Here is a 27,590-nt window from a genome sequence, read left to right on the forward strand (position 1 = left end):
ACTCGATATTGACTTTTTTTCTCCCGCATACTCGATATTGACTTTTTTTCTCCCGCATACTCGATATTGACTTTTTTTCTCCCGCATACTCGATATTGACTTTTTTTCTCCCGCATACTCGATATTGACTTTTTTTCTCCCGCATACTCGATATTGACTTTTTTTCTCCCGCATACTCGATATTGACTTTTTTTCTCCCGCATACTCGATATTGACTTTTTTTCTCCCGCATACTCGATATTGACTTTTTTTCTCCCGCATACTCGATATTGACTTTTTTTCCCTGCATACTCGATATTGACTTTTTTTCTCCCGCATACTCGATATTGACTTTTTTTCTCCCGCATACTCGATATTGACTTTTTTTCTCCCGCATACTCGATATTGACTTTTTTTCCCCCGCATACTCGATATTGACTTTTTTTCCCCCGCATACTCGATATTGACTTTTTTTCTCCCGCATACTCGATATTGACTTTTTTTCCCCGCATACTCGATATTGACTTTTTTTTCCCCGCATACTCGATATTGACTTTTTTTTCCCCGCATACTCGATATTGACTTTTTTAGCAAAACTCACTTTTTACCTTTTTTGCAAACTCTATTGACTTTTTCTGTAAACTCTCTATTGACTTTTTTTCCACAAAGTATCGGCTTTTTTCACAAGCTCACTCTTTACTTTTCTTCGAAAACTATTTGACATTTCCTGCAATATATTGACTTTTTTTTCCGCAAACATGCTATTTACTTTTTAAAATATGGACTTTTTACCACAAGCTTTTTTTTTTTTTTACAAATCTCTATTGACTTTCCTTCGCAAACTCGCTATTGGCTTTTTCGCAAACTATCAGCTTTTTTTTCCGCAAACTCGCTATTGGCTTTCCTTCGCAAACTCACTATTGACTTTTTTTCACAAACTAGCTATTAGCTTTTTCGCAAACTATCAGCTTTTTTTCAGAAACTCGCTATCAGCTTTTCTTTGCAAATTCACTATTGACTTTTTTACAAACTCAATATTGGCTTTTTCGCAAAACTCACTATTGACTTTTTTTCACACTTACTATTTGCTTTTCTTCGCAAATTCACTATTTACTTTTTTCACAAACTAGCTATTGGCTTTTTCGCAAACTATCAGCTTTTTTTCAGAAACTAGCTATTGGCTTTCCTTCACAAATTCATTATTGAGTTTTTTACAAACTCGCTATTGCCTTTTTCGCAAGCCATCAGCTTTTTTTTCAGAAACTCGCTATTGGCCTTTTCGCAAACTATCAGCTTTTTTTCGCCATTGGCTTTTCTTCGCAAATTCAATATTGACTTTTTCGCAAGCACCATTTACTTTTTTGACTCTATTTACCTTTTTACACCCTTGTGATCAGCTGCTGATATTTTCTTACAAGATTATTATATTGCATTGCGAAAAAAAATTGTAAGCATTTTTTAATATTAAATAATTTAAAATTAAATTGAAAAAGTAACACCTCATGACACGTTCAGGTGTTCAAAAACACTTCTGTACTTTTAGGAGGTAATATGTCCATTTTACATGCTGATATCCACTTTTCAGATGCTGATTTGGATCTTTTAGGTGAACTTTTGAAAAGATCATTATCATCTTTACATTATTTGCCTTTAGATTTATGCAGACCTCCCACTCTTCCGTCAGTTGTGTGTTTATTGATGTGTGTATTCACAACCGAATGTTCACAGCTCATAAAATAAAACATCAGCAAAGAAAACCATCATTCAGTCACTATCAAACTATTTATTCCAGTGCAGCATTAGAGAACATTCAGCTTTCTAAAATGCATTCAGTAACTATTTACAGGGAGATCTTTAACAATGCATGTAGGAAAAGCCTGTAGAAAAGGAGCTGCGTGTGTTTTAACAGAGTTTAAATGATGCACTGCATTTGCACTTTCAGCTTACAAAAGAGGCTCTTTTACAGTAATAAAGAGAAATGAAAGACTGAAGCTGAGATGTGGACAGCAGAACAGCAGAATACAACGAGGAATATGCAGAATTCACCAATCTGAACTCAAACGCTTGTAAAAATCTGCCCTGTGTGTGAGTGTGTGTGTGTGTGTGCGTGTGTGTGTGTGTGTGTGTGTGTGTGTGTGTGTGCGTGTGTGTGTGTGTGTGTGTGTGTGTGTGTTAGTTTAAGAGGTGGTTTACATTAGGCATTTATTCTCACAGTGTAAAGTTGAACAGGACGCGCTCTTCAGCAGTAATAAAGGATCATAATGAAAGGAAACACACTGAACTGACATGTGAACAGAGTAAAAGCAGAATACAGCGCTAAATCTCCAGTCCTCGGGGCTCCTTCAACTCTAATAATGCTGAGATGTGGACACTAAAGTAGAGTGAAAACAGAGTAAAGCATCAGTAAATGTGCAGATGTTCAGGACTCCTCTTTAATAACAGCCTGATGAAGTAGAGTCGAGTCTGAGATGTGAAGACAGTGGAGTAAAAGCTGACGCTGAATACAGCGCTACATCTCCAGTCTTCAGGGCTCCTTGAACTCAGCGTTGAACATGATCTGCTGGATCTGCATCTTGACGGCGGCTCTTTTCTGCGGCGTCAGTCTCTTGAGCGCAGGGACGTAACTGAGCAGAAACAGCTGGTCCTCATCCAGGGCCCCGTCGGCCCTCTGCTGCTCCTCCAGGGGAACGTTCAGAGGGCCGGCTGAAGCTGAACCTGTGGCAGAACTGCAGACCGGCGCCACTTTTAATCCTGGAGGCAGAGCGGCCAGCAGCAGCGGACTCACCTGTGGTACAGCTTTCAGTTGAGGAGGAGGAGGAGCAGACATGATGGAGACCGGCAGAGGAGACACCGCTAACCTGGAGCCCGAATCAACACACTCCTCTGATACACACTCCTGCGCACAGAAAACACAAAGAGTCGACTCTGAATCACTCAAATGAATCATATTTCTGATTCTTTTTACTGTTCATCTGCATGAACATGATCAAAGTAACTTATTTGCATAAGCCCGCCTCCTGTGATGCAGAAATGGGCGCCAATCATCTCAGACTGGTTTCAATCTCACTGTGCTCGAATGGCCTCCACAGTCACCAGAGCTCAATCCAATAGAGCAGCTTTGGGATGTGGTGGAACGGGAGATTGGCATCATGGATGTGCAGCCGACAAATCTGCAGCAACTGTGTGATGCTATCATGCCAATATGGAGCAAAATCTCTGAGGAATATTTCCAGTAGCTTGTTGAATCTACAACACCAAGGATTAAGGCAGATCTGAAGGCAAAAGGGGTCCAACCCGGTACTAGTAAGGTGTACCTAATAAAGTGGCCGGTTAGTATGTCCATACATGTATAGTCAGCCTACTGTAGCAATATAAAGTCATGTGTATGGTGAATAACATGTATATCTCACGCTTCTGTGAAAACTCTACTTTATTAGAAATGCAGTGTGTTTAATTTGCATAGCCTAGTTACATTAGCAAACATCTGATGTGTGTGTGTGTATAGTGTGTGTGTTGCAGTGACCTTGTCCTCCTGCAGGGCGGCGCTGCTGTGCTCCTCCTGCTGCTCCTCCTCGGGCCCCTGGGCTCCACTGGGACGCCTCCTCTTGCGGATGTGAGCGTCCAGGAAGGCCAGGCTCTCTCTGTGGGGCCAGTAATGCAGACGCCGGCCGCCCAGATCCTTCTTCAGCTTGCAGAGTCTCCTCTCGCGGATGTATCTGTCCCTGATGGTCTTCCACCTGCGCTTACACTCCACCACTGCACACACACACACACACACATGTTCAGTTGACCAGCACACACACCTCATGGTAATCCTGCCTGCCTTGCGCTCATTACACACTGCAGAAGAGCTGTTTCCAGCCCAAATATCCACACTTCAGACATCCAGACGCATTTACAGACGAGCGAAAACTCTCATTCACAAACATTATCAGCAAAACTAGGAGAGTTTCTCCTCAAAACCAGCAAAATAAGCCCTGAGCAGATGATTCCAGTCAAACTACAGCAGATTCCCTCTGCATTCATCACACATCTGACAGAGCTGATCAACTGATGATCGACAGCATCTCTGCAGCACTGCTCAGACTCAGTGTTCACTGATGAAGATTAATAATAGAGTTATTCATGTGTTCAAGAGTTTCCTCGTCTAGCTGAAGCCGTTTAAAACGCCTGATGTGCACATTAATTCAGCATAATGGATTAAGGGACAGTTAAACTCATCATTCACCTTCCCTCCGCCCGTCTCAAACCCTGAACAGTTCATTTCTCCTGCTGAACACAGAAGAAGATATTTTGAAGAATGTTGGAGGCCTGTAACCATTGAGCAATGCTGTAACCTTTGACCTCTACAGTATTTGTGTGTCTTACTGTAGAAATGATGGTTACAGGATTGAAGATTTCCTCTAAATATCTTCTCTTACAGGTTTGAAAACTATTGAGGAGTAAATGACGCGTGTAAACCTTCATTTCTGACTATCGCTGTCATGTTGACCTGCACTATTGTGTCTGATATTAAAGCTGACGGATTATCTTTATTATTAGACACAGATGAAGCCTGAATATGACACATTTCTGCATTGGAAACCTTCATCAGGAAAAGCTTAATGTCTAGATGATATTCAGTTCATATTCTGAGTGTTTACACCGCGCATCAATAATCAGCAGAACTGATCCTGTAATAAAGTCCATCAGTAGCTCAGACTGTGTGTGTGTGCGCGTCTCCACCTCAGTGTGTTAAATCTCCTTCACCCATCAGTGTTTATTACACACACAAACAGAAACTCTGCGTCGCGCGCGCGTTTGAATAAGGAGACGCGACAGCGCTTTGGAGACGCGTCTGTAAAAGTTGAAATGACGCTCATAAAGCGCACATGGGGAGCTCGGGAACGCGACGCTGTGAACTTCTGCACATTCTCTATCATTTGACGCGTCAGATTCAGACGCGACGCAGCGGCTGTGATTTCTGCTCAGTTTAGTTCAGTTTGTGCTCATTAATGAGTGAGGAGATGAAGGTCAGTGAAGCAGCAGCACTTTCAGCGCTCAGACGCTCGCTAGCGTGACGCGCGCGTAATGTTGACGCACTGACCGGAGAGCCCGACCGACGCGGCGACCTCCCTCCACGCCTTCACCCTCCGCTCGGTGCTCCGGTAATCGTGCAGAGACACGTTGTACAGCACCGGGAACGCGTACACCGTCTGGATTAATTTCTCTGACGCGGCCATTGACATTATTGAGTTGCTGAAGAGACGCGTCGATCAGAACGCTCCGGAATGATGACGCACATTCGCGTCAGAAATGCGCGACATGAGCGGGACGTCATGGCGGGATTTTACGCCAATCAGATCGCGCTGTGGGCGGGACTAGCCGAAGCGTCGCGTCACAGTCCTCTAAGCGTGTTTATGTGAAACAAACAGAAACAAGACAGATGGAAGATGATAATAAATAACCTGAAGTGGATTTTATTACAGTTCTCTGAATCTAAATATTAAAACATAAAAATTAAAGACACAGAACGCGCCTGAAACGCCTCAGAATAATGATTAAGATTAAGCTCTTGAACATGTTGACTTTGAAATGATCTATTAGTTAATGCCCATAGACAAATATTATCATATTATGTTCATTCATTCATTCATTTTCCTTCAGCTTAGTCCCTTTATTTATTAGGGTTTAACCACAGCGCAATGAACCGCCAACTATACCAGCATATGTTTTACACAGCAGATGCCCTTCCAGCTGTAACTCAGTAATGGGAAACACCCTTACACACTCAATCACACACACACACTCATACACTACAGCCAGTGTAGTTGATCAGTTCCCCTATAGCGCAGGTGTTTGGACTGTGGGGGAAACCAGAGCACCCGGAGGAAACCCACGCCAACACGGGGAGAACATGCAAACTCCACACAGAAACACCAACTGAGCCAGGACTTGAACCAGCAACCTTCTTGCTGTGAGGCCACAGTGCTAACCACTGCGCCATTGTGCCGCCCCACCATAAAGTATGTATAATATTTTATAGCCTCCTTGATAGAGCAACCGACTCCCATGCAGAAGGTCACCGGTTCAATCCCAGCTCGGAGCGGGCTGGGTGGTGTAGGACCGGTGGGGTGACACTTCGTAAGTTGGCGGTTCATTCCACTTGGGCGACCTCAGATTAATAAAGATACAAATTTGAAAAGCTACGAAGAGCTTTTGTGCATTCTTAATTATTTTATATTCAATTATACAAAATTATTGATAAAGAACAACACTGAGGATGGACACTCTCATCCTGTTGGAACTGTTTCATAAATCTTGCTCAAAATATTTATTTTTAACAAATCCTACATATTACTATAACTGTGTCACAACACAATCAATAAGTGTGGACTTTCAGATGAAAACGTGTTGATTGTGTTTGATGCTGTTATAGTTTTTCTACAAGTGAACACAATATACATGCATACACTAACCGGCCACTTTATTAGGTACACCTCACTAGTACCGGGTTGGACCACTTTTGCCTTCAGATCTGCCTTAATCCTTGGTGTTGTAGATTCAACAAGCTGCTGGAAATATTCCTCAGAGATTTTGCTCCATATTGTCATGATAGCATCACACAGTTGCTGCAGATTTGTCGACTGCACATCCATGATGCCAATCTCCCGTTCCACCACATCTCAAAGCTGCTCTATTGGATTGAGCTCTGGTGACTGTGGAGGCCATTTGAGTACAGTGAACTCATCGTCATGTTCAAGAAACCAGTCTGAGATGATTGAGCTTTATGACATGCTGCGTTATCCTGCTGTAAGTAGCCATCAGAAGACGGAGACACTGTGGTCTACATGCCTAAATTCATGCCATGTGATTGGCTGATTAGAAATTTGTGTTAGCGAGCCGTTAAAACCTGATGTACCTAATAAAGTGGCCAGTGTGTAGATAGGTAAGGCTAACGTATTTATTGCAAATCAAAGACAAAGTAAAGTTATTTTGCAATGTTTATTTGGTGTCGTGCAAAGAACTGCACATAAATAATCCGCTATTCATCAACAATGTTCCTGTAAATATCATTAATGTTAAAAAAGAAACAAAAGTTGTCATCACTCTGCCCCCTAGTGTTCATTTTACCTAAGAACTGCAGTCAAATTCATGTTTTTGCGGTTGCACAAAAGTATAGCATGCAAAATTCTCAAGCATGTATTCACAATGAGTCTGTGTATTATATTATATTAATACTGGGTTAGACTACAAGATACTGGAAATATTCCCTTGGAGATTTTGCTCCATATTGGCATGATACCATTTATGATCGTGGTCTTCTGCCGATGTAGCCCATCCGCCTCAAGGTTGGACGTGTTGTGTGTTCAGAGATGCTCTTCTGCAGAGCTCGGTTGTAACGAGTGCTTATTTGAGTTACTGTTGCCTTTCTATCAGCTGGAACCAGTCTGGCCATTCTCCTCTGACCTCTGACCTCATCAACAAGGCATTTGCGCCCACAGAACTGCCGCTCACTGGATATTTCCTCTTTGTCGGAGCATTCTCTGTAAACCCTAGAGATGGTTGTGCGTGAAAATCCCAGTAGATCAGCAGTTTCTGAAATACTCAGAGCAGCCCGTCTGGCAGCAACAACCATGCCACGATCAAAGTCTCTTAAATCCCCTTTCTTCCCCATTCTGATGCTCGCTCTGAACTGAAGCAGATCCTCTTGACCATGTCTACATGTCTACATGCACTGAGCTGCTGCCATTGCTGACGGTGCTTTAGTGAGCAGTTGGACAAGTGTACCTAATAAAGTGGCCGGTTAGTGTATAATTTGACAAAAATGTAGTTAGGAATTAGTTGTAGATTAGTTAATTTTGACACTAAAGCTGCTTCATAAAATGACCCAACCATCTATCATTTCAACATCTGATAGATATAAACATAACCAGGAATTAATGAAGTTTATCACCACTTTAATGGGCTAATAAGTGACCCAATACTGTAGTTTAGGGTATTTTACGCTATAGGGTAAAAAGTAAAGCATTTATTAGTTTGACAGTTCACTATAGTAATACTACAGTATATGCTGGAGTTTTATTAGTATGATAGGCGATACTATAATACACTTTAGCCAGTAAATAAACACTATATTTCCTATAAACATGAGCAGGCTGAAGTTCAGGATCAGGAAACGCTAACAGTGTCTGTCAGTTACACTAATTAATTGATATGATGAAATTAGGCTGTTTCTGGATCAGTTTAACGCGGCGCTGACGCTGCTCCGCCAATGCTGTGCGGCGCGTTGAGTCGCGCGTTGTTTCTGACGCGTCTCTGGAGTTCCGGAAACGCGAGCTGGAGCGCAATGGCGGCGGAGGAGACGCTTCTGCGAGCCGTTTACCGAATTCCGCTGCTCCACAACCGGCTGAGGACTGATTACCGGAGCACCGAGCGGAGGGAGAGAGTGTGGAGGGATGTGGCCGCGTCCATCGGGCTCTCCGGTCAGTACACACACACACACACACACAGAAAGAGGGAGAGATAGATGTGTGCATGTGATGTGTCAATAATTTTTTGTTTTTTAGTTTGACATGAATAACAGCTGTAGCTGTTTTTATTCTAGTGTTGTTCAGGATTTTATTTTACACCACAGGTCTGCTGAATGCTGGATTCTGATTGGTTGATGGTCACTCTCAGGTGTTTGGTTATTGTCAGATAAAGGCACCGCTAAAGTAGTTCCGGCAGGTTTAGAGCTCATTACAGCTCAATATCACTCCGCTGAATGATTAGAGGTATTCAACAGCTACAACAGTCAGAAATCACAGCAGAACAGTCAGTGATTGCTCCGCTCTATTGAATTATGTAAGAGTTATTGACATTGGGCTGTTGAGTTATTAGTGAATAATACACATCTGAGATGCTGATGTAGAGGGAGTGACCATAAAGGCCAGGACACACCAAACAACTAGCGCTGACGAGGGATAAAACAATCCACTAGACTCACCATTTGATACGATTCACGATACTAATCTCACGATTCTCGATTTACAAATTTATCTGGAGCAAATTTAAGGTGAACAAGAGCGCTTTCATTTTCTGCAAAATCATACATTTTCTGCCGTAACTACATTACTATTTTAAAACAATAACAAAAATAGATGATACAAACTAAAGAAGACTCACTCATATCACCTAACTACAGCGGTGACGGTGCTGGGATTTGACATTTTTAAACAGAAATATCAGCAGATCTGTGTGTTCTGGCATAAGCTGAGCTCTCTGCACATCTCCAGTGTCTCCTGCTGATGAAGAACCCCTTCACTGAGGCCCGTTTACACTAATGCGTATTAGTTTTTAAATGCATAAGTTTTGCTACGGCTACGTCATCCGTCCACACTACGCCGAAGATTTCGACCGCCGAAAACGAAGCACTTTGGAAACGCTGGAGAGGCTGTTTTCATTCTGAAGCGCTGCTGCTCGTCTCAGTGTGGATGAGGGAAAACAGAGACATCTGGAAACGGAGGCGGAGCTGCTGAGATTCACCTCTCTGATTGGGGCTTTTCCTCAATATTAAGTAGCCTACAAATAGTTCAGTCTCGCATCTTCTCCCTGTCAGTTCAGACTTTGCAAGTTTATTAAGGAAAACAGACCCTCGAGGACATGTCCGATAGATCTTCAAAGGAAATAGTGTACTTTATAACCTTATTCACATCATCCTGGCTGCGTTGTTTCATATGGAAGTTTTTTCCTAACTAAATTAAAATGAAAATTCAAATGCTTAAAAGATCAACCTATAAATCAAATGCTCAAACCGACATTGCAAATGGTGAATCAAATCCTCAAACTGACATCGCAAATGGTGAATCAAATGCTCAAACAACTCTGCAAATGGTGAATCAAATGCTCAAACAACTCTGCAAATGGTGAATCAAATGCTCAAACAACTCTGCAAATGGTGAATCAAATCCTCAAACAACTCTGCAAATGGTGAATCAAATGCTCAAACAACTCTGCAAATGGTGAATCAAATCCTCAAACAACTCCGCAAATGGTGAACCAAATGCTCAAACATCGCTACAAGTGGTGAACCAAATGCTCAAACAACTCTGCAAATGGTGAATCAAATGCTCAAACAACTCTGCAAATGGTGAATCAAATCCTCAAACGACTCCGCAATTGGTGAATCAAATGGTCAAACAACTCTGCAAATGGTGAATCAAATCCTCAAACGACTCTGCAAATGGTGAATCAAATGCTCAAACAACTCTGCAAATGGTGAATCAAATCCTCAAACGACTCCGCAAATGGTGAATCAAATGCTCAAACAACTCTGCAAATGGTGAATCAAATCCTCAAACGACTCCGCAATTGGTGAATCAAATGGTCAAACAACTCCGCAATTGGTGAATCAAATGGTCAAACAACTCTGCAAATGGTGAATCAAATCCTCAAACGACTCCGCAAATGGTGAATCAAATGCTCAAACTGACATCGCAAATGATAAATCAAATGCAAATGAGGTGTCAATCAACCAGCATAGGCGGAGCTTTAAGGCGGAAGCTAGAGTTTGTTGTTGACAACTACCGGTAGCGCTACGACTTTTTCAAGGCGTTCAGATTTGCGTGCACTTTTCCACGTCGTATCCGTATAAACTCGTGAAAGAGAAAGCGAGAAATCTCCGACTGCTTCTGTCCACATTCTGAAGTGTTCATCAGATGGGTACATCTCTCACAGGAGGCCACGAAAAAGCATACGGCAAGATGATAAAAAAAAGTTACATAACTGACGTTACAAGCGCAACTTTAAATAAATGGCAGATTTAATTAATCTTAATTTAAATTAATATATATATTTTTTTTTTTGCTGTCTCCAGAGTGTGTGTGTGTGTGTGTGTGTGTGAGTTTGAGCTGAGAACAGCACACAGATGATGTTCTCCAGCTCTCTGAAACTGACCCTTTCAGGCTTTGATCCTAATCGTGGTGTTTTGGTGACTGTCGCTTTAAATGCAAATGAGATTGTGCTCCTTTCAAAAGAGGGCGGAGCTACAGATGGCTGTGTGTTGTAAGTGCTGGTCAGGTGTGAGTGTGTGCTTGATGCTTCTGTCAGTCTATGTCGCTCCTCCACATCTATAATCCTCTTAGTCTATGCTGACATTATCTTCAGCAGCTCAAACACTCTAATGGCTAATGGACAGACGGCTGCTTCTCTCTCAGGCCTGCTGGAGATGCTAATGAAGGAGAGATGGGCACTAGTGGGCGGGGCTTTCCCCCTCTGATGACACGTACAAAGGGAGAATGTCAATCACAGTGCTTCTGTATTAAGTCTGATTAGAACAAACTCAATTAAATACTGTTGAGCATTAGAGTCTGCTGGAGATATTCACACACTGCTGACACACACACTGGGTTTAAACCCCTCATAAAGGTGATTCCTGCATAACAGCCCTGGTTTAAATGTGCATTGTTGTCCAGCAGTGGTGGAATGTAAGCTGCAGAGGGAGGAAGGGGTCCAGAACCTGCATTACTGGCCGCACTGGAAGAGGAAAAGAGAAGGAGGAGAAGCTGAAGATGTGGAGGAGCAGAGGCTGATGAAGACTCCAGCGTCCCCATCAGTGATCAGCCTGGATGAGGACCAGCTGTTTCTGCTCAGTTACGTCCCTGCGCTCAAGAGACTGACGCCGCAGAAAAGAGCCGCCGTCAAGATGCAGATCCAGCAGATCATGTTCAACGCTGAGTTCAAGGAGCCCTGAAGACTGGAGATGTAGCGCTGTATTCAGCGTCAGCTTTTACTCCACTGTCTTCACATCTCAGACTCAACTCTACTTCATCAGGCTGTTATTAAAGACGAGCCCTGAACATCTGCACATTTACTGACGCTTTACTCTACTTTAGTTTCCACATCTCAGCTTCAGTCTTTCATCATTCATGTGTTACTGCAAAAGAGTGTGTCTTTGTGAAATTAAAATCCAAATGCAATGCATAATTTGAAGCTCTTGTTAAAAACACATGCAGGAGATAACTTACAGACTATTCTCATCATGCATTTGAGTTCAAGGAGCCCTGAAGTATGTACTGCTGTATTCTCAGGCCCCGTTTACACTAATGTGTTTTCGTTTTAAAATGCATAAGTTTTGCTACGGTTACGCCATCCGTCCACACTACGCCGGAGTTTGAGCGCCGAAATCGGAGTGTTTTGTAAACACTGGAGAGGCTGTTTTCATTCTGAAGCGCTGCTGCTCCGTCTCAGTGTGGATGAGGGAAAACGGAGACATCTGGAAACGGAGGCGGGGCTGCTGAGATTCGCTAGCTGATTGGGGCTTTTGTGTCATTGTGTATCCTTCCCTTATTGGTCAAGCCCCTATCACATGACTATAACACATGGCTTTAACGCTACCGGGAGACAGCAGACCAGCCTTCACTGTAAACAACAACATGACACAGAAATGAGAGCGCTGTTTGCACTGTTGTCTGTTTTAGGCTGCATTGTGCAGTTATTCATTTGTTACGTTTAGTAACTCGACCTCGTCGTCTGTCCACAAAAACACCTCTCTTGCTTTCTTTGCCATCGCGTTCATTGTTCAACCGGCGTTTGTTGACTAACAATAACCAAATGCAGAGCGAGACGCATGCTTCCTGTTTATACTAGAACACGCATGCCCAGAGTGCGCCAATGGTCACGTGATACACGCTTTTGGTGGCGTAGTGTGGACGGAGATATGTTCAGAAACGCTGGGTGAAACGCTGCGGATCGTTTTTGATCTAAAACGCCGTTTTAAAACTAAACACACTAGTGTAAACGGGGCCTCAGTGTAGACGTCATCAGGCTTTAATCACTGTAAAAGAGTTAAAGGAGTCGGGTTCCCAGCAAGCCTCATTTCACTAAACATTGAGTCCAGGATTATGTTTTCTGCATGTTTGATAATGAACTGATGTATTTAAAACTGCAGTATTTCAGCTGTTGTTGAGTTTTCATGTGTGCTGCGGTTTAAAGCTCATGCTCAGATTAAATGACACTACTGAAAATGCATGTGCAGCATTAAATGTCTGCGCAGAGTGGTGGTTAGTGAGTGTGTGTGCATGCCAGGGCTATGATTAATGACAGTTTCATTAGGGATGATGACTATAAATTAGATCATAATCATCGTTATTTGATGTAATCAAACGATTCATTCATATTATACAGGTGCAGGTGATGATAGAGACTTCAATCCTTCAACGTTTGAGAACCTTCATGATGAATCTCTACATTAATTATAGTCATTTAAATTAAATCACATGTGAGGTTATTTACCTACACTGTAAAAATATCTTGTTAATCAACAGTTTCTGTGTTTTGTGTTTATTTGTGGTGGTGAACTGCATTATGGGATGTTGATCTCTGCTCTGTCCACTCATGATGTTGAAAATTTAACTCTACAGTTCAACAAAGTGACTTTTATTGACAATTTAGTCATTTAAAATAGTATAATGAAGAAATAATATCTGTAATGTAACCTGCATTTATATAGCGCATGTATCATAGAGCTTCACCATCATGAGGGGGGTCTCTCCACACCACCACCAGTGTGCAGCTCCACTAGGATGATGCTCCAGCAGCCACAGGACAACAGCACCAGTGCTTCACCACACACCAGCTATAGGAGAGACAGTGATGGAGCCAGTTCAGTGAATGGGGATGGTTAGGAGGGCTGATGGAGGGAGTTTGGCCAGGACACCGGGGTTACACCCCTACTCTTGACCAGAAGTGCCGTGGGATTATTAATGAGCACAGAGAGTCAGGAGCTCAGTTTAACATCTCATCTGAAAGACGGCGCTCACTGACAGCATAGAGTCCCCTTCACTATACTGGGGCATTAGAACTCACACAGACCACAGGTTGAGCGCCCCCTGCTGCCTTCACTAACACCACTGCCAACAGCAGCCTAGTGTTCCCATGTGGTTTCCCATCCAGCTACTGACCAGGCTCAGCCCTGCTTAGCTTCAGTGAGGGACCGCTCTTGGGCGGCAGGGTGATACGGCTGTGGCTATATCTAGAGCAGTGGTTCTCAAACTGTGGTACGTGTACTACTAGTGGTACGCAGGCTTCCTTCTAGTGGTACACGGAGGAATGAAATATGTCATGCACATGCTACACACATTTCAAATTTAACAAAAATGATGTATATAATACGACATATAGGACATATAGCCTATATTTCTGAGGTAATCTGCCACGTTTTTTTAACTGTGCAGAGTTGTAGCTGCTTTACTGAGCCTACGCTACTGTATTTCAATACTGCTCATTTTGGTGGTACTTGGAGAGACAATTTATTTCTGAGGTGGTACTTGATGAAAAAAGTTTGAGAACCACTGCTCTAGAGGAATAAGTGTGTAAAATAACAGAAAATGTGCTGCAATTTATTTCGAGGTTTTTGCAGTGTAATATACAACACCAACCCAGACAATACAGCACTGCAACTTTTTACGAATCTGCAGAAAAGACACTTTTTACAACTTTTACAGGTTAAAGTTCCCATAATGCAACTCAAAAGCAGAAACAAATAGGAAAATACAAATTAAAACACGAATAGACATCCTGCGGGTCATTTCGCTCGAATGAGGCGGCTCAAATTACGTGGCGCAAGTTGAGCGTTTTGTGTGTTTGAGTTCCCTCGATTCGTAAAATCTGAACTTCAGCGGGCATTTGTGCGGCGTTAACCAATCAGGGGCTTGCTTATGTTGGGCCGTGTTTATACCAGTTCATGAAACTGGGCTCAGTTCAGTCAGAAGCCCCGCTGAAAGCCTCCATCATCCCGGTTACGTTTCTGGAGGAGTTGATGAACTCACAGAGCTGCTGCACCTCTGAAAGGATCTAGCAGACTCAGACATGACACCAAACAAATCTACACTGTTTTTCAGCCTTCTTAAAGCACATAGAGCACAGCCACTCTCTCAATAAAATCCCTGTTAGACATTTAGCAGCTAAGCTAGAGTCACCGGGCAGACAGAAGCCCGAATCCACGTCTATTGTGAAGTGAATTTTAAATATTTGCCAGCAAATCGAGGAATTACCAATCTATGTCACACATGATGTCACATGGGTTCCCGGTTGCAAAAAGAGACCGGTTGGCAATTTTAATGCCAACCTGGGTAAAAGGGAGCTGAATGGAGTGAGGACCTAATTAATAATGCTAGGAGGGTGCTAACACAAATGTAGCTGTCAGATGAACGCCGCTCACTTTAATGTTTATTTTGCTGAATCACTGTGCTTATCACTGGGTGACGAGCTGTTATCATACGCTGAAAGCATTATGTAAAAAATATATCCCACATAGCAAAATATCTCTGTCCCAGATCTGGGGTCCGTTCCTCGTACCTCGCTTAAATGATCTAAGATTATTTGGCAGATCCTGGATCTTTTAATCTTGATAACTGATCTCTCGCTAATTAGGTTCTTCAAACAAGTTCACGAATCAGATTAGAATGTCTGGATGAACTGATCTGAGATCTGTGTGTGTTGTGAAGGACAGATCTATCGATCCTCGAAATCATGATCAGCAATACAGCGATTGGCTGACGGCACAGCAGCGTAATGACATCATCTGATTAATATTCAATTATCCATGTGAGCAAAATTACATCAAATTAGCAGTAAACGGCTTGTTGAATATGACACGCAATAACCTTCCACATTTGTTGTGAGCTGCAGGCTTTACACTTTCATGTGTCGAGAGTATTCATCATGTATTTCAATGCAAATCAGTGTATTTAGTTCTACATTTAGAGAAGATTTTCTGCATTATTGTAGCCGTTTTTTTAATCGGTGTAAAGAATAACTAGTTGTTTACAAAAGCATTTTGATTTTGGTAAAGGCGTCTGCAACTTTTGTGAAGCATGTTTATAACTGCATAAATGTATTATTGCTTTTAAAAAAAGTCACATATTCTGCATTTCTATCATACACAATTTGTACTAAAGCGATCTAAAAAGTTCATATCAATAAGTTTTCTCTTTGCACCACCAGGTGGCAGTCTTTGTACTTTCATTTCGGAGTGCAGATTGCATAAGTTTTATTAATATATATATATATATATATAGTTAAAAATATGTACCATTTTCCCAAGTGTAAATAACTACTACAGTTAGAAAATATCAGCATTCGGTACATACTTTCAGTATTTTCTTTGCATGAACTGAGGCGATCTAATCCTGTTTATATGAATTGAGCCTGCTGCCGAGCAGGTTTGACCCAGCAGAACTGTTGCTATGACAACAACTCTCAGATCAGCTTTGAAGAACGAAACGATCCTGGATCATGTCAAATCGCCAACATCCAAATCCAGCTAACTGAGTAATCCACGTACGAAGAACAGACCCCTGGTCCACACAATCAGCTTTTGCTTGGCCCACATGCCGCAGTGAATTACGGTACATGACTGGACGAAGTCTGGCTTCCAGACAAGGGGCAAACACGGACCATATCTGGGCCAAGTCTCAGCCAAACTAATAACCAATAACTGAACCTGAACTGGGCCAGAAACGTTGGTGTGTCACGACTGATATTGAAATTGATATACCCATGAATCATTGTGCGTTAGGCACAATATAGGCGTGCTTTATCTTGCAGTGACCTGATTGCTAGAATTGATTTATTTTTATTTGATAATAATAAGAAGATTTTTTAAATTTGGGTCAAGATAGGGCAAGCACATGCTGCAGATCTGCAGAGTGGATGCGCGCGTAATGAAGAGCGGTGTTATCGCGCGCGTACTGATCAGCTGTGTTGTCGCGCGCGTACTCTAGAGCGGTGTTGTTGCGCGCGTACTGAAGGGCGGGACCGAAGGTGTGCCGCGTCGCGGGGGCACTTTTGATCATTTTGGAAGGGCACTTTCTATCCAAGACTAAAAAGGGCATGTGCACTGCACAGGTTGAGCCCTATGTGTGCACGTCCCTGCATGGGCCACATTTTAATTATTAACATCTGGGCCAAATACTACAATTTATATCTGGCCAAATTATTGCGTGCCACTTTAAAGACGGTGCCACCTCTGCCAAGTCAGGGCCATGTTTGGTCCACATGCTGTATGCCAGTGCTGGATAAATGCCTGCTGTGCCAGATTTATGCCAAATCTGGGCCAGAATTCTTTGCCTGGGATGTAATATGTAATAATAAAACTTATTTCTAAGACAACAACAAACTCTGTACCGCATAGGATGTCATTCCCTCGCTGTAAATGCTAGTGCTCTCTTTTTTTTCTGCAACCTCCCTGCGCGCGCATCCTGAATGTTTACAAACACGATAATTCGTCTATAGCATGATTTATCCACACATGCCGCGTCTGGTGTGAACACAGCATTATGGTTAATTTATGGATATTTTTTTCAAACAAACAAACAAACAGATATGACAGCACAATGTAATGTGTATTTATATGTACACGATATTGCATTTTTATATGTAACGGAGGCCAGCTAGTAAGTGCTGTGCAGGTAAACCTCACTGCTCTGACCCTTTAAAGGTGCTCTAGCGACAGATGTTAGAGGTTATGGTCTTTAGCCTCCTTGTTAGACCATCCCACTCCCATGCGAAAGATTGCTGGTTCAATACCAGCTCGGAGCGGGTTGGGTGGCGTAGGACTGGCGGGGTTACATATACACTGTAAAAATGTTGGGTTTTTAATGCATAATTTTAATCAAATGATGGGTCAAATATGGACAAATATAATTGGTGTGTTAAAAGGGTTTATTAAAAAAATGTTTTTGTAAATTTACCCAGTCTTTGGATTTGCCAAGCATCTGTACGACACCATTAATTATTAAAATAAGAAAGAAAAGAAGCGATCTGATGTTGGCAAAAAGAGGATTATAATTGTGCTAACCATCGAACAAAAACAATAAGAAGTGGAGGTGATCAGGACAGTCAATCCTCGGTTAACTCACAGATCAATAATGGCTGTTTCATTAAATTTCATACTGGGATTTGGAGTGAAACTGGTTGTACAACTAGTAATAAATACTGTTTTACTATAACAAACCATGGTTAATTTTTGTAAATGATTGTGCACATGGAGCAAGTGCATCTTGATTTATAAAAACTTTTCTGTTGAAACTGATGTTTTAAACAATGTGTGTGTAACTACATTAAAAAGGGCATTTTAGCTTTATTCTGAGGCGTTTCAGGCGCGTTCTGTGTCTTTAATTTTTATGTTTTAATATTTAGATTCAGAGAACTGTAATAAAATCCACTTCAGGTTATTTATTATCATCTTCCATCTGTCTTGTTTCTGTTTGTTTCACATAAACACGCTTAGAGGACTGTGACGCGACGCTCCGGCTAGTCCCGCCCACAGCGCGATCTGATTGGCGTAAAATCCCGCCATGACGTCCCGCTCATGTCGCGCATTTCTGACGCGAATGTGCGTCATCATTCCGGAGCGTTCTGATTGACGCGTCTCTTCAGCAACTCAATAATGTCAATGGCCGCGTCAGAGAAATTAATCCAGACGGTGTACGCGTTCCCGGTGCTGTACAACGTGTCTCTGCACGATTACCGGAGCACCGAGCGGAGGGTGAAGGCGTGGAGGGAGGTCGCCGCGTCGGTCGGGCTCTCCGGTCAGTGCGTCAACATTACGCGCGCGTCACGCTAGCGAACGTCTGAGCGCTGAAAGTGCTGCTGCTTCACTGACCTTCATCTCCTCACTCATTAATGAGCACAAACTGAACTAAACTGAGCAGAAATCACAGCCGCTGCGTCGCGTCTGAATCTGACGCGTCAAATGATAGAGAATGTGCAGAAGTTCACAGCGTCGCGTTCCCGAGCTCCACATGTGCGCTTTATAAGCGTCACTTCAACGTTTACAGACGCGTCTCCAAAGCGCTGTCGCGTCGCGTCTCCTAATTCAAACGCGCGCGCGACGCAGAGTTTCTGTTTGTGTGTGTAATAAACACTGATGAGTGAAGGAGATTTAACACACTGAGGTGGAGATGCGCAAACACACACACACACACACACACACACACACACACACACACACAGTCTGAACTACTGATGGACTTTATTACAGGATCAGTTCTGCTGATTATTGATGCGCGGTATAAACACTCAGAATATGAACTGAATATCATCTAAACATGAAGCTTTTCCTGATGAAGGTTTCCAATGCAGAAATGTGTCATATTCAGGCTTCATCTGTGTCTAATAATAAAGATAATCCGTCAGGGTTAATATCAGACACAATAGTGCAGGTCAACATGACAGCGATAGTCAGAAATGAAGGTTTACACGCGTCATTTACTCCTCAATAGTTTTCAAACCTGTAAGAGAAGATATTTAGAGGAAATCTTCAATCCTGTAACCATCATTTCTACAGTAAGACACACACAAATACTGTTGAGGTCAAAGGTTACAGCATTGCTCAATGGTTACAGGCCTCCAACATTCTTCAAAATATCTTCTTCTGTGTTCAGCAGGAGAAATGAACTGTTCAGGGTTTGAGACGGGCGGAGGGAAGGTGAATGATGAGTTTAACTGTCCCTTAATCCATTATGCTGAATTAATGTGCACATCAGGCGTTTTAAACGGCTTCAGCTAGACGAGGAAACTCTTGAACACATGAATAACTCTATTATTAATCTTCATCAGTGAACACTGAGTCTGAGCAGTGCTGCAGAGATGCTGTCGATCATCAGTTGATCAGCTCTGTCAGATGTGTGATGAATGCAGAGGGAATCTGCTGTAGTTTGACTGGAATCATCTGCTCAGGGCTTATTTTGCTGGTTTTGAGGAGAAACTCTCCTAGTTTTGCTGATAATGTTTGTGAATGAGAGTTTTCGCTCGTCTGTAAATGCGTCTGGATGTCTGAAGTGTGGATATTTGGGCTGGAAACAGCTCTTCTGCAGTGTGTAATGAGCGCAAGGCAGGCAGGATTACCATGAGGTGTGTGTGCTGGTCAACTGAACATGTGTGTGTGTGTGTGTGTGTGTGCAGTGGTGGAGTGTAAGCGCAGGTGGAAGACCATCAGGGACAGATACATCCGCGAGAGGAGACTCTGCAAGCTGAAGAAGGATCTGGGCGGCCGGCGTCTGCATTACTGGCCCCACAGAGAGAGCCTGGCCTTCCTGGACGCTCACATCCGCAAGAGGAGGCGTCCCAGTGGAGCCCAGGGGCCCGAGGAGGAGCAGCAGGAGGAGCACAACAGCGCCGCCCTGCAGGAGGACAAGGTCACTGCAACACACACACACACACACGATACACACACACATCAGATGTTCGCTAATGTAACTAGGTTGTGCGCAGGAGGAGTGTGTGCAGGAGGAGTGTGTGTCGGACAGCTCCAGGTTTGTGTCTCCGCTGAACCCGCTGCCGCTGTCCATCGTCACTCAGCTCAAACCCGTCCCGCAGGTGAGTCCGCTGCTGCTGACCAGTCTGCCTCCAGGCCTGAAGGTTGCGCCGGCGTCCAGTTCAGCTCCCCCACTCCTGCCGGCCTCAGCTTCAGCCGGCCCTCTGAACGTTCCCCTGGAGGAGCAGCAGAGGGCCGACGGGGCCCTGGATGAGGACCAGCTGTTTCTGCTCAGTTACGTCCCTGCGCTCAAGAGACTGACGCCGCAGAAAAGAGCCGCCGTCAAGATGCAGATCCAGCAGATCATGTTCAACGCTGAGTTCAAGGAGCCCTGAAGACTGGAGATGTAGCGCTGTATTCAGCGTCAGCTTTTACTCCACTGTCTTCACATCTCAGACTCGACTCTACTTCATCAGGCTGTTATTAAAGAGGAGCCCTGAACATCTGCACATTTACTGACGCTTTACTCTGTTTTCACTCTACTTTAGTGTCCACATCTCAGCATTATTAGAGTTGAAGGAGCCCCGAGGACTGGAGATTTAGCGCTGTATTTTCAGCTTTTACTCTGTTCACATGTCAGCTTCAGTGTTTCATTTCATTATGATCCTTTATTACTGCTGAAGAGCGCGTCCTGTTCAAATTTACACTGTAAGAATAAATGCCTAATGTAAACCACCTCTTAAACTAACACACACACACACACACACACACACACACGCACACACACACACACACACACACACACACACGCACACACACACACACACTCACACACAGGGCAGATTTTTACAAGCGTTTGAGTTCAGATTGGTGAATTCTGCATATTCCTCGTTGTATTCTGCTGTTCTGCTGTCCACATCTCAGCTTCAGTCTTTCATTTCTCTTTATTACTGTAAAAGAGCCTCTTTTGTAAGCTGAAAGTGCAAATGCAGTGCATCATTTAAACTCTGTTAAAACACACGCAGCTCCTTTTCTACAGGCTTTTCCTACATGCATTGTTAAAGATCTCCCTGTGAATAGTTACTGAATGCATTTTAGAAAGCTGAATGTTCTCTAATGCTGCACTGGAATAAATAGTTTGATAGTGACTGAATGATGGTTTTCTTTGTTGATGTTTTATTTTATGAGCTGTGAACATTCGGTTGTGAATACACACATCAATAAACACACAACTGACGGAAGAGTGGGAGGTCTGCATAAATCTAAAGGCAAATAATGTAAAGATGATAATGATCTTTTCAAAAGTTCACCTAAATGATCCAAATCAGCATCTGAAAAGTGGATATCAGCATGTAAAATGGACATATTACCTCCTAAAAGTACAGAAGTGTTTTTGAACACCTGAACGTGTCATGAGGTGTTACTTTTAAATTATTTAATAAAAAAATGCTTAAATATTTTGACAATTATTTTCCGCATCACACTATAATAATCCTGTAAGAAAATATCAGCAGCTGATCACAAGGGTGTAAAAAAAAGTCGATAAGAGTTTGCAAAAAAAGTAAATGGAGTTTGCGAAAAAATACGCGAAAAAGTCAATAGTGAATACGCGAAAAAGTCAATAGTGAATTTGTGAAAAAGTCAATAGTGAATTTGCGAAAAAAAAGTCTATAGTGAATTTGCGAAAAAAAGTCTATAGTGAATTAGCGAAAAAAGTCAATAGTAAATTAGCGAAAAAAGTCAATAGTGAATACGTGAAAAAGTCAATAGTGAATACGTGAAAAAGTCAATAGTGAGTTTGCGAAAATGTCAATAATAAATTTGCGAAAAAAAGTCAATAGTGAATTAGCGGAAAAAGTCAATAGTAAATTTGCGAAAAAAATGTCAATAGAGAATTGCGAAAAAGTCAATAGTGAATTTGCGAAAAAAAAGTCTATAGTGAATTAGCGAAAAAAGTCAATAGTAAATTAGCGAAAAAAGTCAATAGTGAATACGTGAAAAAGTCAATAGTGAATACGTGAAAAAGTCAATAGTGAATACGCGAAAAAGTCAATAGTGAATTTGTGAAAAAGTCAATAGTGAATTTGTGAAAAAGTCAATAGTGAATTTGCGAAAAAAGTCAATAGGGAATTTACGAAAAAACTCAATAGTGAATTTGCGAAAAAAGTCAATAGTAAATTTGCGAAAAAAGTCAATAGTGAATTAGCGAAAAAAGTCAATAGTGAATACGTGAAAAAGTCAATAGTGAATACGCGAAAAAGTCAATAGTGAATACGCGAAAAAGTCAATAGTGAATTTGTGAAAAAGTCAATAGTGAATTTGTGAAAAAGTCAATAGTGAATTTGTGAAAAAGTCAATAGTGAATTTGTGAAAAAGTCAATAGTGAATTTACGAAAAAAGTCAATAGTGAATTTGCGAAAAAAGTCAATAGGGAATTTACGAAAAAACTCAATAGTGAATTTGCGAAAAAAGTCAATAGTAAATTTGCGAAAAAAGTCAATAGTGAATTAGCGGAAAAAGTCAATAGTGAATTTGCGAAAAAAAAGTCAATAGTGAGTTTGCGAAAATGTCAATAATAAATTTGCGAAAAAAAGTCAATAGTGAATTAGCGGAAAAAGTCAATAGTAAATTTGCGAAAAAAATGTCAATAGAGAATTGCGAAAAAGTCAATAGTGAATTAGCGGAAAAAAACTAAATAGTGAGTTTGCGAAGGTCAATAGTGAATTAGCGAAAAGGTCAATAGTGAATTAGCGAAAAAAGTCAATAGTGAATTTGCGAAAAAAAAGTCTATAGTGAATTAGCGAAAAAAGTCAATAGTAAATTAGCGAAAAAAGTCAATAGTGAATACGTGAAAAAGTCAATAGTGAATACGTGAAAAAGTCAATAGTGAATACGCGAAAAAGTCAATAATGAATTTGTGATAAAAAGTCATTCAAGAGTTCACACTTAGCTGATGATTTACAAAAGCTTGCTTGGCATGCTGTCCCGGGAGAGAGCCCCGAGCTCAAGGGCTCCTCGAGCCCGGGGCTTCCTCCCGTTGGCAGAGCAAGAGGGGAGCCTGAGCTCGGTGGATCTCAGAACTCCCCTGCCGCTGTAGCTAAGGGAACACAAGGGGTTAAACAAAGCTTGATTGTTATGCATGTTGAATGTCTTTGGATGGTGGGAGGAAACCGGAGAACCCGGGGAAAACCCACGCGGACACGGGGAGAACATACAAACTCCTCACAGAAACACCCACCGGTCCTGTGGAACCAGGGCTGGCAGTGTTCTTGCTGTGGGGCTTACAGTGCTAACCACTGGGCCGCCGTGCCGCCCAATCACAGGTAAAGGAGAAGAATAGGGGAGGAGGGGGGTTTCTTCCAAACGAAGATAAAGTGAACTGAAACTGAGGCTATTTATAGTAGCTTAGGGCTCATATGATTGGAAGATAGTGATTAGCAAATGCGAGACCGGCCGTGATAAATCATAAGCACGTGATCCTCTCGAAATTAGTTTATGAATAAACTTCACTTAATGAATTTGCAAAAAAAGTCAATTGTGAGTTTGCGAAGGAAAGTCAATAGCAAGTTTTTTTTTTTTAATGTTTTTGATGTCAAATTAGTTATTATTAGTTATTTTAACCCAATTGTGAGTAAGATCTGCTGTGTTAATTGTTGAATTAAATTTAAAAGTCCACTTTTTTGTAATTTGTCTATATTTCAGCCAATTGTTTTGCGTTTAGTTGTTTTATTTAGGATGTGTTTATTTACATATTTAAATTCATGGACATTTCTGTTGGCTTCAAAATGTAAAACAATGCAATATATAATTTAATATATCAAAATAAATAATTATTAAAAATCATTCAATCATTTAAAATCAATCACTCAATTTAGGGTAAAATATCATGAGTAATATTTAGAGGAGCACATGCTTTGGGTTTGCCTATACTTGTCCACACCAGCTAGTTTTGTGTTGAAATAACGAATATTTAAATATAATTTTAACATAACAATGCATAACAGTAAATGACATTACAAAAAGTATTATTCATTATGTAACCCATAACTTCGGAATATTTCAATAAAAATACCAAGATAAGAGCGCAAAATTACAACAACACTAAACATGCTGGGTTATTTTAACTCACCTATGAGTGAAATATGGAAAAATTTTACTGTTGGGTTATTTTTTTATTTCAATTTATTTGACCAAACGTTTTTGGATTTGTCTAAATATTACCAAACTTGATATGAAATAACCCAGCATATTCTTCTGAATTGTGGTCGATTATCTGAGCATGTCGAGATCCATTATGTGCATTTCAGCCTTCATATTCATACACAACTATAAACCAGTGAAGCTGAGATGCAGAACATGAAATGCTGGGTTACTTCAAGCCAATTTGGTGTAAAATGTGGGGGAAAAAACAGCTGGGTTCATTTATTTGAGTTAATTTTATAGGACCAAATTGTCTATATTTTACCTATATTTGGTGAAAATAACCCAGCTTTTTCTACAGTGGAGGGTCAACTTTAAGTTTTTTTATTTATAGCAATTTAGTTTTTGATAAAAGCTAAATAAAATGAGCAAAACAACATAACAATTACAAGTATGCTTAAAAAATGCTGAGTTATTTCAACCCAACCTTGGGTCAAATATCAAAAAAACAACCACTGGGTTAATTTATAAAAAAAAAACACACAAAGAGCAAAAAAGTACAAGTATGCTATAAAATGCTGGGTTACTTCAAGCCAATTTGTGGTAAAATGTGAAAAGCGGCTATTTCTTTTGATTAAATTTATAGAACTAAATTGTCTATATTTTACGCAACTTGGGTTGAAATAACCCAGCATTTTTACAGTGTGTGGTCAATTTCTGCTGATTTTTTGTTGTTATTTTCTCAGAAATTTAGTTTTCAATAAAAAGTTAATTAAATGACCAAAGCGACAAAACTGCTAAAACACAAAACACACACTAATAAATACTGGGTTATTTCAACTCAATTTAGGGTCAAATATGCTGGGTAATATTTAATTAAATTTAGAGGAGCACATGTTTTGGTTTTGTCTATACTTGTCTATACCAGCTAGTTTTGTGTTGAAATAACGAATATTTAAATATAATTTGAACATAACAATGCATAACAGTAAATATGAAAAATAACATTAAAAAACTATTATTCATTATAGAACCCAGAACTGAGGCAAATATTGGAATATTCCACTCATTAATTTTCTTTTCAGCTTAGTCCCTTTATTAATCTGGGGTCGCCACAGCGACCATATGTTTTACACATATGTTTTACGCAGCGGATGCCCTTCCAGCTGCAACCCAGTACTGGGAAACATCCACACAGACTCTTACACTACGGACATTTTAGCCTACCCAATTTACCTATAGCGCATGTGTTTGGACTGTGGGGGAAACCGGAGCACCCGGAGGAAACCCACGCGAACATAGGGAGAATATGCAAACTCCACACAGAAACACCAACTGACCCAGCTGAGGCTCAAACCACAAACCTTCTTGCTGTGAGGCGACAGCACTACCTACTGTGCCACCGCGTCACCTGGAATATTCCAATGAAAACTAAATAATTGCTAAAAATACCAAGATAAGAGCACAATATTACAGCAACACTGTAATGCTGGGTTATTTTAACCCAACTTTGGGTGAAATAAAAAAAAAAAACTGCTGGATTAATTTATTAATGAAATTAATTGGACCAAATGTTTTTAATTTTTGTCTATATTTTACCCAACTTAATCTAAAATAACCCAGCATATTCTTCTGAATTGTAGTCAGTCGTCTGAGCATGTCGAGATCCATTATGTGCATTTCAGCCTTCATATTCACACACAAGTAAACCAGTGAAGCTGACATGCAGAACACACACACACACACACACACACACACACACAAAGTAGAAAAGTACTGGTACGCTATAAAAATGCTGGGTTATTTAATCATTAAAATGTGAAAAACTGCCATTTCTTTTAATTAAATGTATAGAACTAAATTGTGATATTTTACCCAACTTGGGCTGAAATAACCCAGCATTTTTACAGTGTACAATCAATTTCTGCTGATTTCAAAGCAATTTTGTTTTCAATAAAGGCTAAATAAAACAACCAAGAAAACATGATTGCTAACAATAAAATATAGAGCTGAAAATTACAACACTTTGAAAATGCTGGGCTATTTAACCCACCTTTGGGTAAAATATGGGAAAAAAAAACATCGCTGGGTTAATTTTTTTAATTCAATTTGTAGCACCAATTTTTTTTTGATTTGTTCATATTTTACCCAATTTAATCTGAAATAACCCAGCATATTCTTCTGAGTTGTAGTCAGTCGTCTGAGCATGTCGAGATCCAATATGTGCATTTCAGCCTTGATATTCATACACTATTATAAACCAGTGAAGCTGACATGCAGAACACACACACACACACACACACACACACACACACACACACACACACACACACACACACACACACATATATGGAATTAATAACCTCTGCTGGTATCACTGAATGTAAACGCATGTCCATCATTTCTGAGCACGCTGAAGCGTATCTGTGGAATCATAACACTTAAAAACCATAATCTCAACAATGCAGAGCAAATGAATATCAGTAAGCCGGAGCGACGCTGTTTATTTGTATTTAGTTTTGATCCTCCTTATCTGTGTGGCTTAAGAGCGATTCTGGAAATCCATTAATTCCTGTAAGAGAAGCGTGTGTGTGGACGTGGACCAGCACAAAGGACTGGCTGAGGATGAAGGAGAGCTGGACAATAGATTTGGCTTTTTGTGACTCTGTCAAAAAATGAGATGTTGAAGGACTGCGCTTCTGAGATAAGAAGGAGAGCAGACATTCCTGATGTTCATAACGGCTGAAATTAAGATGCAGCTTCGCTTGTAGTGTTAGAAATTATAAGAGACTGAACAACACACTCGATCACAGCAAAAACAACATGCTTGTGCTTCTGCTTTGTTTCAGACACAAAATATGTGAATTAAAAATCCTTTCTTTTCTGTTTTTGCATTTAATCTGAAAAAAATTATAAAAAGACATGTAATAATATTGCTGTCATTAATGACCAATATGCATTTATTATTAAAATGATTTATATTTTATTATATTACATGGTATTATTAAATATAGTCAAGTATTATATCACAAAAAGGAGTTTTTAACCCATTAATTGTTAAGCTTTTTAACCTATAACAGAGTTGACGATTACAGAGTTGACGATAACACAGTTGACGATAACAGAGTTGATGGATAACAGAGTTGACGGTAACAGAGTTGACAGTAACAGAGTTGACGGATAACAGAGTTGACGGATGACAGTTGACGATAACAGAATGACGGTAACAGAGTTGACGATAACAGAGTTG

The 27,590-nt window shown here is 40.9% G+C and overlaps 3 protein-coding genes across 7 annotated transcripts; 2 read left to right on the forward strand and 1 right to left on the reverse strand.

The window, feature by feature from the left end:
• Window positions 1-1,742: 1,742 nt before the first annotated feature.
• si:zfos-128g4.1 lies at window positions 1,743-5,246 on the reverse strand. 2 transcript variants are annotated; one of them, XR_015490789.1, is made up of 4 exons: window positions 5,066-5,246; window positions 3,503-3,735; window positions 2,087-2,875; window positions 1,743-2,029 (listed from the first exon to the last, which is right to left on the reverse strand). XR_015490789.1 is itself a non-coding variant. In XM_087253257.1 (3 exons), exons 1-3 carry the CDS (start codon window positions 5,205-5,207, stop codon window positions 2,504-2,506), a joined length of 747 nt encoding a protein of 248 aa, XP_087109383.1. In that variant the 5' UTR covers window positions 5,208-5,246; the 3' UTR covers window positions 1,743-2,503. The 2 variants fall into 2 exon arrangements, 1 of the variants encoding a protein (XP_087109383.1); XM_087253257.1 differs by having other exon boundaries at window positions 1,743-2,875.
• Window positions 5,247-8,279: 3,033 nt separating this feature from the next.
• On the forward strand, window positions 8,280-13,264 carry LOC147843761 (uncharacterized). The gene is made up of 2 exons (XM_087253277.1): window positions 8,280-8,444; window positions 11,418-13,264. The coding sequence occupies exons 1-2, from the start codon at window positions 8,309-8,311 to the stop codon at window positions 11,690-11,692; spliced, it is 411 nt and encodes a 136-aa protein (XP_087109403.1). The 5' UTR covers window positions 8,280-8,308; the 3' UTR covers window positions 11,693-13,264.
• Window positions 13,265-18,315: 5,051 nt separating this feature from the next.
• LOC110439798 (uncharacterized) lies at window positions 18,316-21,353 on the forward strand. 4 transcript variants are annotated; one of them, XR_015490788.1, is made up of 4 exons: window positions 18,316-18,533; window positions 19,909-20,141; window positions 20,218-21,009; window positions 21,067-21,353. XR_015490788.1 is itself a non-coding variant. In XM_087253256.1 (3 exons), the coding sequence occupies exons 1-3, from the start codon at window positions 18,392-18,394 to the stop codon at window positions 20,593-20,595; spliced, it is 753 nt and encodes a 250-aa protein (XP_087109382.1). In that variant the 5' UTR covers window positions 18,316-18,391; the 3' UTR covers window positions 20,596-21,353. The 4 variants fall into 4 exon arrangements, 1 of the variants encoding a protein (XP_087109382.1); XR_015490786.1 differs by having other exon boundaries at window positions 20,218-20,977; window positions 21,038-21,353; XR_015490787.1 differs by having other exon boundaries at window positions 20,218-20,977.
• Window positions 21,354-27,590: the final 6,237 nt, after the last annotated feature.

Source organism: Danio rerio, chromosome 5 (assembly GCF_052040795.2).
Source record: "Danio rerio strain M-AB ecotype USA chromosome 5, GRCz13ab, whole genome shotgun sequence".
Lineage (NCBI taxonomy): Eukaryota > Metazoa > Chordata > Actinopteri > Cypriniformes > Danionidae > Danio > Danio rerio.

What these genes read in the sequence shown, in the direction of transcription:
- si:zfos-128g4.1 (XM_087253257.1), bottom strand. Translation starts at nt 5,207, where the DNA reads ATGTCAATGGCCGCGTCAGAGAAATTAATCCAGACGGTGTACGCGTTC. An exon ending in CGCGTCGGTCGGGCTCTCCG is followed by an intron (nt 3,736 to 5,065) that starts GTCAGTGCGTCA and finishes GTGTGTGTGCAG; the next exon opens with TGGTGGAGTGTAAGCGCAGG. An exon ending in CCGCCCTGCAGGAGGACAAG is followed by an intron (nt 2,876 to 3,502) that starts GTCACTGCAACA and finishes TTCTGTGCGCAG; the next exon opens with GAGTGTGTATCAGAGGAGTG.
- LOC147843761 (XM_087253277.1), top strand. Translation starts at nt 8,309, where the DNA reads ATGGCGGCGGAGGAGACGCTTCTGCGAGCCGTTTACCGAATTCCGCTG. An exon ending in CGCGTCCATCGGGCTCTCCG is followed by an intron (nt 8,445 to 11,417) that starts GTCAGTACACAC and finishes GTTGTCCAGCAG; the next exon opens with TGGTGGAATGTAAGCTGCAG.
- LOC110439798 (XM_087253256.1), top strand. Translation starts at nt 18,392, where the DNA reads ATGTCAATGGCCGCGTCAGAGAAATTAATCCAGACGGTGTACGCGTTC. An exon ending in CGCGTCGGTCGGGCTCTCCG is followed by an intron (nt 18,534 to 19,908) that starts GTCAGTGCGTCA and finishes GTGTGTGTGCAG; the next exon opens with TGGTGGAGTGTAAGCGCAGG. An exon ending in CCGCCCTGCAGGAGGACAAG is followed by an intron (nt 20,142 to 20,217) that starts GTCACTGCAACA and finishes GGTTGTGCGCAG; the next exon opens with GAGGAGTGTGTGCAGGAGGA.